The sequence below is a fragment of the Thermobia domestica genome, chromosome 4 (genome assembly GCF_964235325.1).
Source record: "Thermobia domestica chromosome 4, izTheDome1.hap1.1, whole genome shotgun sequence".
In the NCBI taxonomy this organism is placed as follows: Eukaryota; Metazoa; Arthropoda; class Insecta; order Zygentoma; family Lepismatidae; genus Thermobia; species Thermobia domestica.
This window is the reverse complement of record NC_137457.1, coordinates 8880097-8891957: the sequence shown is the minus strand read 5'-3', so window position 1 is coordinate 8891957 and position 11861 is coordinate 8880097. Positions and strand designations below refer to the sequence as shown.

Genomic DNA, 11861 nt, shown 5'->3' with positions numbered 1-11861 from the left:
CTTTCTTCTTCTTAAATTTCTTAATCCTTCTTTCTCTTCTTTCTTAAGGTTTCCTGCTTTTGTATTTATGTTTTGTTTTACTATGGCTACTTCTTTCCTCCTAATTTTTTCCCTTTTGCTCTGGTTCTTTTATTTCCATAATTGCTTGTTCTACTGTGAATACTACCTCTTTTATTTCTGTCTTCTCTTCTTTCACTTTAAACTTGTAGCCTAATTGCAAACATTTCTTTTCTTGGTCTGTTTATTTTACATTTCCTATAATTGCTACCCTATTTGCACTTACTCTTTTCTGCTCAGTCCATCCAAGCTTCTTTCTTTTTCTTTCAATCTTTCTCTCTTTCTCTCTTCAAATTTCTTTTCCCACTTGTTCATAACTCTTGCTCTCTCTTTTTCAGTTCCTTTCTCACTGTCTTCTACTTCTTTGGTTCTCCTTCTTATGGTGTCCCACATGAGCTGCTTTTCTGCTTTCTTAATAAACTTTTTGTATCTCACTGATTGATACATCAATCCTTTCTTAATTATCCGAAGTCCTTTCGGTGTCGTGTTCTCCTCTACACACTTCCTTAAAAACACTATCTGCTGGCTCCTAGTTATCTCCTTTCTCCTTCTGTCCTTTCACTTGTCTATTCTTCCATTTCAGCATCGAAGGTACTTCAACTTGTAAATTATTCATTGTAGCTTTGAAAAATTCAAGATTACTCTTAAAACTTCAACTGACGAAAGCAGTATATATATATATTTTAAAATTATATATTTGTGTTACAGTTTCGGCTATGTAACTTAGCCTTCCTCAGACACATTACGAGAGAAATATTCAATTTAAAAAAAAACTTTTTGAGCCAATTAAAAGCTTACCTTTACAGTAATTAAAAATTTACTTTTTTAGAGCCAATTAAAAGTTTATATTTTGTAAAGAGAAAATGGAAATGTCTTGCATTCAGACTGTATATAAGCTGTCAAAATTGCATATATCTCTCATAATGTGTCTGAGGAAGACTATGATACATAGCCGAAACTGTAACAAAAATATATATTTTAAAACATATATACTTTGGTCAGTCGGAGGTTTCTTAGTAATCTCTAAAATTAGTACAATATACATTGGGCAGCGAATAACATTGTATTTGAATAAATTTTATACGAATTTCGAGGGAATACTTCGCTAATGTACTTTTAAGAGATAATTTGAGCGTCCGAAGATACAAATTGAAAGTTTTAGCTGCTTCCATGTAACACCCGTATTCAGTTATGCTAGCACGTGTAATAGAAGTGTGATGAATATCATATGGGCTTCAATGGATACTAATGGATGTGTATTATATCTTCAATGTAACATTACAACCAAAGTAACTTCTAAACTTACGATAATCTAAATTAACAACTTAAATTAACAACTGGGAAATGCGTTAAATGAATACGAAAATTCGTTCATTTGGTCAGCAGAATCCTCTTCCATCTCTAGGTACCAATATAACTTGTAGTGTGAGGTAAGTTTATAATCAATATACAACAATGTCATAGCTAATCCGTTTAAGTAAGGATTTTATTTATCATGGTAACACACTAAATACACTAAATTAAACAATGAATTCCCTAAGCTTAATTGATCCAACAAAAATAAACAAATACAAGATTACATATTGCATATGCCTTGTTAAGATATTACAAGTATGCATATATTACAAAGCTCACCATATTTCTGTTATTTTTATGGTAATCTAAAGTTTATATGGAAATTTTAATACCATAACCAAGGTTAAACACAATTGTGCACTGTGACCAACAAATCTAAAAATTTGAACAGGCGATTTTCCCACTTGTGCATTTTGCATCATTGTAAAGAACTGAGCAGTAATGTTCGTATGGAAAATATCTTCGTTTACTTAGTATCGAGTGAAATAATATTTTACAGTGATATAACCAATTTGTGATTATGCAGCTGTTAGAATTAGTAAATCAAAAATATACAGTATAATAGTAATTATGAGTAAAAAATGTATTGGCAGAGTTCCATTGCTTTCGACAGAAAGTAATGTGGATATTTCATTAGATCTTGATGCACTATCTTGAACAATAAATTAACATTTGAGTATATTATATTTACTATATTCCAAAACTTATCTACGTTGGAGTCGATTCAGAAAATAGCAAAACAATTGGTATTTGTTTAGGTGAACATTTTGAAAGGATTCAGAAAAAATAACTGTTGTATAGAAAAACATTAAGGTGTAGTTATGTATATTTGCATCCACATTGCAGTAGATCGCTAATCGAAAATCCGAGAATCAAACGTTTGTGTAAAGTCGAAGTCACGGAGGAAATACAACATTCTAATGACAACAGCAATAGGCACTGGCACAACATGATTATGATAGTCTTTCTTGGATACCTCTGAATGTCTAATCAATTCTAATTTGAATGTCTAAATAAATTATAGGTGTTCTAAATATCTCTATATTTGGTCAGAAAGAAAATCAGTCACACTATAGAGAGACATCAGTGGGTACCCAAATACAAGTGGTTTTGATATTCAATCTGTCTTCATATAACATTTATATTTAGTGACATACAAAGGAAGTAATAATAATAATAATAATAATAATAATAATAATAATAATAATAATAATAATAATAATAATAATAATAATAATAATAACTTTACCTCAGCAATAAAAGTTTAGCGGAGGAAGATGCTCTAAAAATTCCTCTGATTAATCAAAGTAATCTACTAGGTAAAATGTAATAATTAAAATATTACTCACCTATTCTACTTTTACTTTACTCACACGAATTAAAACTAAAGTTTACTTAGCCGCAGATAAATTTTCTTGGTTTTGCGTATGTGTATCACATGAAGTTTAAAATAATATTACGCATTATGTTAAACAAAATATTATTTACAAATGACTTATCAAAATACGAAAGAAGATCCCTCTGGAAACATTAGTAAGGAAAGAAATAATTTAAATATCCGATTTATCATCAGAAAAAATGAGAAAGGGAGAATATGGGATGAAAATAAATGTTAGAAAGACAAAAGCCATGGTGATTGGAACGAAGGGGTCTGTGTCAAATATAAAAGTAGGAGGGGAGAAAATAAAACAAGTGAATAGTTTTTTTATATCTGGGTAGTATTCTTAGTAATAACATGAAGTGCGAACATGAAATAAAAGCAAGGATAGGAATGGCGAAAGAAGCCTTTAGGAGGAAGAAAAGTCTGTTTTGTGGGACCTTGAATAAAGAGTTGAGAAAAAGACTCATAAAATGCTTCGTGTGGAGATGGGGCGGAAACGTGGACATTACGTAAATGTGATGAAATCGGCTGGAAGCCTTCGAAATGTGGGTGTAGAGAAGAATGGAAAGAATTAGTTGGGTCGAGCGGAAAACGAATGAGAGAGTGTTAGAAATGGTGGGTGAGAAAAGAACATTTTTATATATTATTAGGAAGAGGAAGAAAAACTGGTTGGGACACTGCCTAAGAAGAAATTGTATCATGAGGGACGTCCTAGAGAGTATGGTGGCGCAAAAGAGAGGGAGGGGGCGAAGAAGGCTACAATTAATGGATGATATAAAAACAGAAAGATCATACGCGAAGACGAAGAAGTTAGCGGAGGACCGTGGAGCATGGATGCTTCTCAGCTGCGGCAAGTGACCTGCCAGTAAAAGCAGAATACCTATGATGATGATGATTAAATGAAAATGGATTAAACTTTTAAATTTTAGAACCTTAATAAATAAATTTGTTTTATATTTTAGCACTAAAGACTAGTTTTGCCTGATTGTACCCTGTTATAACACTAAAGATATTATGAGGTCTAATAACTGCGAAATAGCACTAGTTATGTGATATCTTCAAATAGATAATAGATAATCGGAAAGTGGAACAAGAGCGCCCTAGACAATATTATTATTTTGCGTGAACTACATTTATCATAAGTCACCGAGTACCTCTTCGTTTGCAGCTATTTATAAACGCGAAAATAAATACCAATTTTCTAAATGAAATCGAAAGCAGATAAGGGATTCGTGATGTAACAGTAACTCATGTAAAATAATATTATCTAGCGTACTCTTGTTCCACATTATCTTTTATCTGCTTGAAGATGTCACACAATTATTGTAGAATTGGGTACAATGAAATTGCGCCAACTTTCACTCCCTTATCTGTTCATAGAGATTAAGTCTTAATAAGTAGGCAACGAAATTGGAAATTGCGCACAATGTTGTGCAACCTTCCCATCATTACCTTAAGTAATTCGACTCAAACAGTCACCAAAACTCAAGTGACAAAAATACAAAAATACAAAGTAAAGGGCGACAATCGCATTTTCAGTTATCTCTATTATATGTGTGGAAAGTCGTGGTTAGAAAGGGGTACGGGGGAACATGCCAGAGTCAATACCTTTCTGTATCATGTCGAGATGTAAGATTGCCTCTAAGATTAAAACTGTAGGAAAATAGTTATGTGAAAACTGTGAGGAAAACAAACTTATATAAAAAACATAAAGAAAAATTATAAATATTTCTAAAGTTCCCTTTAAATATCATGGACAGCGTTCGACCAGAGATAAGAATTGGTTTACATTTTCCAGTTTTGACCAGTCACAAACAAGATTTCTTTTACATATTCTAAGTGTGTCTCCCACATATTTTACGAAAAGCTTCTTTATCTTTTTAGCAGCGTAATTTATGTAACCTAATACAAGTTTGGTTAAATTCGAGATTAGATAGTTTTACTACTTTTTTATTGATTTGGTGACTTGCTTCGATCATTTGAATTTACATTTTGAGAAACACATGTCTTACGCTAGGACTGTATATTCAATTAGATATAAGAAAGATCTTTGAACTTACCGTCATCTCCATTGTTATTATTGCCCCCTTCTCCATTCTCGTAATCTCCATCTCCATTATTACCATTGTAGTCACCATTACCATTGGATTCTTCAGGATTTTCCTCTTCCTCATCTCCACCATTACCATTTCCTGAAAGAAATTGGCCCAAAAATATTTGCAATTGTATTTCAGTAGATAAATACTGCGTGGACACGAAAAACGAGCCACCTTATATAACCGTTTCTTATTTTATATTAATTTAATAAGTATATGTATTATTTTTCATTTTATTATAGGTACGCAAAATTTAACCAAGATTACCGAGGAAGCGAGTGGCATTTAGAATGGCAGCAAATCGAGTTAGTATTGTGAAGTAAGCTCACGTGCATTTTTATTTTTTATGACTAAGGATATCAGCAAGTGTGGTAACCGATATTCTGCAATTTGGATATCCAGACCCAAATATGACACATTCGCACTAACTAAATTATTTGATGCAACCTGAAATGTATTAGATTTTAAAAACTGGTAGAGGCCACGATGATACAGAACCAAAGCGGATGTCGACCCTCTGAAAGAAGACAGCACATCCCGTCCTTAAATGAAAGTCTCAGCTTAGAGAAACTGGTTAGAACACTGGATAAGAAGGAACTGTAGACATTAAAAATGAACCAGTATGCTTTATACTCAACATTCGACGTTCGTCTTTATTGAAAGCTAGAATGATATCTTATCAACTATTAAAGACCACTTAAAGAATATTAAGAAAAATTGTTGGAGTACCGTAACATCATCCAGAAGGTGTAACGAGGTAAAGTCAAAGTGTAAAAATTAATAGACGAACCTCCCAATAGGTAAGAGGCCCCATCACGGAAAAATTAAAATACCGCTAATTTTACAGTATTTATATGATATGTTCAAATATATAAAAGATAATCGAAAATTGGAACAGGAGCTCGCTAGACAAGATTATTTTACATGAGATATTTGTATCAAGATTCATTTATCTGTTTTTCGATTTCCAGCCATTTAGAAAATTGGCATTTATTTTCACGTTTCTCAATGGCTGCAATCGGAAAGCTACTAGGTGATTCGAGATAACGGTACCTAATGCAAAATAATATTGTCTATGGCGCTCTCATTCCACGTTTCTATTATATTTTATCTATTTGAGGATATCACATAACTACTGCAAAATTAGCGGTATTTTAATTTCGCAGTGATTATGCCCTTTAAGGATCTAGTAGTTAAAATAACAGTACTGCCAACTCACGAACTCAGTAGACTGCCAAAATACTTAAGAACAAACAGTAACGATATATAACTTTTATTATAACACATTTCAATTAAGTATGGCGGCATATTTATCTACAAGATATTAATACAGAATAATGGTGTTGACTTGAGAGTTATTTCACTTACAATTTATTATATTACAAAATAAAAACTAAAAAAAAAAAAAAAAAAGATTAAGGGAAAAATAAGTTACTAGAAGTGTAAGGATCGTATAAGTTATTTTGTTCTCAATTGACTGCTCTGGAACAGTATCAACGGACTCAACTTTTTAGTAGAGAGTGAAAACCGCCGGAAATTTTTAAAATTCAAATATCGACAAATATCGAGGATTTTGTTTGACGCACTCTACAATATTATTGAATTAATACAGTTTTGCCTACCTAATATGAAGTATTATATTTTCTAATGACACTACGTTAAATTATTTCACAATTAATATTTACGAAAACTACATTACTATGATACTTCGCTTTCATCGAAAATCAACCGAAGTTTGGAAACTTCTACAATAGTAACAGCGAAAGTAAAACGGAGTTGGAAAGCACATCGAAAGTGTCTTAGTATCGAACTTTGTTACATAATACGACGTAAATCGAATAAATACGAACAAAGTTAGAAGGAATTTAAAAGTTAATTTTTTCAATGGATTTATTACGAGAAACGTTTATATAAATACCACAGCCAATTACATAAGTGGTTTTCAACAGATCCAAATATCGTAATGCCGTTTACAGCTATTTAATATCTGTAACTGTCCCAGACATATGGTGAACAGTTTTAAATTATGAAACAATGCTTAAAATAACGTAATATTGAAAACTTTAAGTTAATTTTACATACCAAAAGCTATTATTCTAGTGTTTCAGAAGCGAAACAAAGCTATAGTTATGTTTAAAAGTTCTCACAAATATGCCAATTTTAGCAGTTCGGAAATCTTTTTCACAGCTACGAGATAGTTTGAGATATCAAATTGCTCTAAATGGTATTATGATTTTTATGTCCACTCAAAACTATCTCGTTAATTGGATGTGATATTTATTGAAACAAAGTTTAGTTTAAGAAGTAAAATTTCAAATTTCTTGTGATTTTACTTCTACTTTCGAACTAAGTTATCTGATGATATTCATGATATTATTATTCGACACTATGATTCTTTACATTTGCATAGCACAGTAAGAATCACTTGCGTTATTAGTGATGTAGAAGCCTCCTAATTTGGTTTTTTTTTTTTTTTTTTTTTTTTTTTTCAATTTCTGTCATTCTGCAGTGCCCTTACTTTATCATTCTTAATAAGTGTCATATTATAAAAGGCATCTCCGGTTGCAATGATGTGAACAAATTTTGGCTGTAATGATATGAAATTCAGCTCAAACGTAGAAAAGACTATGTATATTCTATACTTCAAAAGCAAATTGTCCTAAAATGGATGAAACATAGTCAAAGAAGCACGAAACATTAAAGTCAGTAGAAAATCAATGAAAAAATGAAGTTGTACACATATCTCAAATACTATAATAAGGAGATGGCTAATTGAGTGTTTATTACAAAGACATAGTGAAGAGTTCAAACACGATGTATAGGATACAACGTTGTAAGCTAAGTAGTGATAGAACATTGTCAAAGGTCAAGTTGTTTGAATAAAATCTGTAATAACGTTAAAGTATATGCATGTTGTAAGAATTATCCAGGGCACCCCACGTAAAGGTTACGTGCCTGAAACATCTCATATTTGGTTTTTGAATCGCCAGGCTCGATTTAGTACGCAATGTGGCATTTGACCTCATCACGTGACCAAGTCTTGTCTTTATGACAGACAGAATAGGCCCTTTCGTTTACTAAGTAGATCTGAAATATGTCATAACTTCACGTATTGCCATTTGAAAATAATATATCTTTATGCTTGGTTGCCAAACTGTAAACCTGGTTTCATTGTGAGATATGTAAGAAGATATTCTCTTGTCGATATTTACATAGTACGAAATTACAGCATATTCTGTATATTAGTTTAAAAGGTATAAGGGAGCATCAAGATAAAAAGCTCCAAATAAGTTATTCTGCAGTTTTGGAACGAATCAAAAATTAAATTGCTTTTATATAGTTTATATTAGTAAAAAGAGATTTGTTTGAAATATTTTAATTCTTACAAAAACTACATTTGTAATGTTGAAAAGAAAATGTAAGAATCTTTCTTTTCCCTTGTAGTTTTCTCCCATAAATAGAAGAATTAAGAAACTTCTTTACTTTATTTACTTAGTAATAAAACTGATAATCAAATAAGCTATTCTAATTATTTATTATTATTTATCTTACATGAATTTGTAGCTTTTCAATATTTCATATATTTTTCCAGATATATAGATAACTAAATAAATTAAACCTTTGGCGTTTTGACCGTGTTTTGTTCACTTTAAGATACGTTTCAAAGGCAACTGACTGTCATCGTTTGGGTGAAACTCATAATGAAATAAACTTCAGTAAGCTCTTAATTACGATACTATGAAGATGACAATATAATAAGATAGAATAAAATTTTCGGTAGCTCCCTAATGTTAATTTCTGCTTAAATAAAATCACTGATGTAATTGGAGAAACGTATTTTATCATACAGGCTTTCAATATTGTCTGAAAAGTATGTTCCAGAACGGTGTTCTCGTGTGTTCCAGTACAACTAAAACACTGCGTAAAATATTCTCCAAACATAAAACACACATGAACAGTCTGAAATTGAACTAACAAAATAACTTGCTTGAGGGCAAATTCTCATGTCCAGCTTTCAAGAAAAGCATGATAGCAGCGTCAAAAGTACAAGCATGATAAGAACATGTGGCTTAAAATCACCGCTTGTGTGATACTCAACGACTTTGCTACAACCTGTGCTGCTATCTACTGCAGTTGACCACAGCGAGACAGTCATTTCTTTAAAAATTGTATCAGCACAGCGGAAAGCAAAGTATGTGCTGTGGTATAATGAAACAAAGTATCCCGTCACAGCTCAACGAACTTCAAGAAAGCGTCACAAGATCTTAAGTGCATAAAGGAATTATATGGACGGGGCTCCTCCACACTGGAGTATTGACGTTCATTCATTTCTCAATGAACTTTTCCTGACCGATGTATGCGGAGAGATGGTCCAATACCATGGTTCACACTATTACAGACATAACCTCCTTGACTTCCTCCTGTGGGGTTATGTTAAAAACAGGGTTTACGCAACACATGTCTGTGATATTGCAACACTCAATAATAGGGTAAGGGTCACAATAGATATAGTGACTCCTGAAGTCTTGAGTAACACATAGATGGAAATTGAATATCGGAACATATGTCCTGAAGGCAAGTAATGGAGCACATGTGGAAATTCTGTAAATCAGAGTTTTTTAAAATCTTTTTGAGTTTTCCTATTATTTGGCGCAAACCGCATGGTTCTATAATTGTTAGTTTTCCTGTTATTAATGTTTGTTTTCAGGGAGAGATTTTATGTCTACCCTGTATATCTTTCTCTGCTAACAGTTGACAGTTTTTACTTCACTGAAAGAAATTCTTATTTATTTATACATTATACAATATACATGGGAAAATACACTCTTAGCAGGTTGCCAATTATTGTTTCTCTTATGCGTTTGGTGACACATTCTTTACGAACATATTGCTTGTAAAGTATAATTGGAGTTTGTTTACGTAACGAAAGCCAGATATAACGATATTGGGATTCGAACCTTGGATCCCTCTTGAAGTCTTCCTTAACATCATTCATTTGTCAAAGACTGATAGATCCAATAAGGAACTGGTAAGTAAACAAATATTCTCACTCCTACGGTCCTAGGATTCGAGCGTAGCACTAACTAGAGACATTTGCCGTTTACCCACCGTCGCTGCTGCGTCAGCTCCAAGATATGCTGATCGCTGCCTGTAAGAGAATACAAAGTGGGACAGCAATGCATGATCTACGCCAGATGGATAGTGAGAGACGAAAGTAATGTTTGAACTTCTCTGTTAATGGGTACCTTACCTTCTGATAAACACTTTATGCCGCATACACTTTAACTTATACACATTGAAGTTCTAAAAGGAAATATGACTTATTAAACACATTTGGTTAGCACTATCATTATTTTATGAATAATAACAAGAATTTTAAAGTAGCACTATATTATCACTCATTTTCACTGTATTGATTACATATAAATCAAAAATAATAACATTTGCAAATTGTGGATAATATTTTACTCAAGGATGTATTGGCCCAAAGAATTCGGAACGACACAAACCGCGCACGACGATTCCGGCGAATATGCGAAATGAAATTCACTCGTGTAGTACCGAAGAGTTAACTTCCATCGTTGGGAAGTGATGAGTTGAATGTCTTATTCCTTGACTTAGAACAGGGCTTTTCTGTAAAGTCGTTATATTGGAGGAAACACTACGTAGAAACAATTCTTATTCACATATTTCTTCTTGTTATTAAAGCGGCATTTATCTTGGTAGCACTGTTCCTATATTTTGTGATGCGTTGGAGAGCGTGAGTTGAGTACGTTTAATTTACTTAATATTTGTTAACGCTCTTTTTTTTTTATATATATATATATATTACGATGAATACTCTCTCTCTCCCACCTTTGAGGGTATATACACTTGCTGTTTCACATTTTGAGAGAGACTGAAAGTCCTCTCTCAGTCCTTTTTCTGCGTGGCACAGTTGCCAGTTCACAGCGCAAGAATACACTGACAAAACTAAAATATAGTTCGTAGAGAACATTAAGTTTTTACGTTATTATATTGCTAATAATATATATAATGAATGGTTTATAAGTTAATATAAATCACATTAAAAACACTGATTGTTCGAATAAGTTGTACAATCGACGATTATTGATAGACTTCACATTGTCACGTAAAGATCTGTCATCGTCATGAGGGCTTGTGCGTGGGCGTTTCTTTCGAGGGTAGCAAAAATTTTTCTTCTTAATATGGACTGACGGGAGGAAATGAGACTGTCTGGAAAAATGAGGTACCTTTTGGGTGAGAAATTCCTAAGCATTGTTTTCTTCCAACTGTTCGCTGGCTGCTTTCATTTCTAAGAATTGAGGCTGGGGAAATACGAGGGTTGATTTAAAAATTCATGCCAATCCATACCGTTACAACTGGCGGCGGACGGACTGTCCACTGAAGGTATCACAGAAGTGGGCAAGAACCCTGGAATCCAAGTCTTCATAATCCCACTGCAACACTACAGCAATCACAGCACTCCATTAGTCCATAAAGGGTTAATGTCATCTTGAGTTTGTTTTCACTGAAGAATAACAGTTTGTAGCTTCACTCGAACGCACATGATCGCGAAATGCGAAGAATAACGAACGCGAGGGCCATTTACGATAACACGAGGGCCATTTCGTAAATGTCTTTTGAGTCCTTTCATTTTTATTATTTGTTTATATTTTTTGTTTATTTCAATTATTCCTTGAAATATAAACACAAGATAATTGCAATATTTCAATATAAATCAATAGTTACTAGTAATTCAAAGTACTATTCAACATTATACTTCATAATATTTTTCAAAATTCAAACTAAATTACACAAACATTTTAATATATTCAATAAAATATATTGGTAAGGTATTATATTCAATAAGGTATCGTATTCAATGCCGTATGTAAAATGCACAATAACACAAACTAAATGTATACCAATAAGTTTGAAATAGTAAAATTGATTTAAGATACTGCAAT

At 32.5% G+C, this 11861-nt stretch overlaps 1 protein-coding gene across 16 annotated transcripts in view; it reads right to left on the bottom strand.

Moving 5' to 3' along the window:
• Nucleotides 1-11861, bottom strand: part of LOC145683702 (uncharacterized) — a 414104-nt gene that overhangs the window by 271702 nt on the left and 130541 nt on the right. For 15 of the 16 annotated variants that reach the window (XM_081755116.1, XM_081755122.1, XM_081755125.1 and 12 more), the window contains one exon: nucleotides 4855-4986. The exons of the other annotated variant lie outside the window; for it this stretch is intronic. In XM_081755116.1, the coding sequence (XP_081611242.1) occupies nucleotides 4855-4986 (132 nt within the window). The remainder of the gene's footprint in view (nucleotides 1-4854; nucleotides 4987-11861) is intronic. 16 annotated transcript variants of the gene reach the window in all.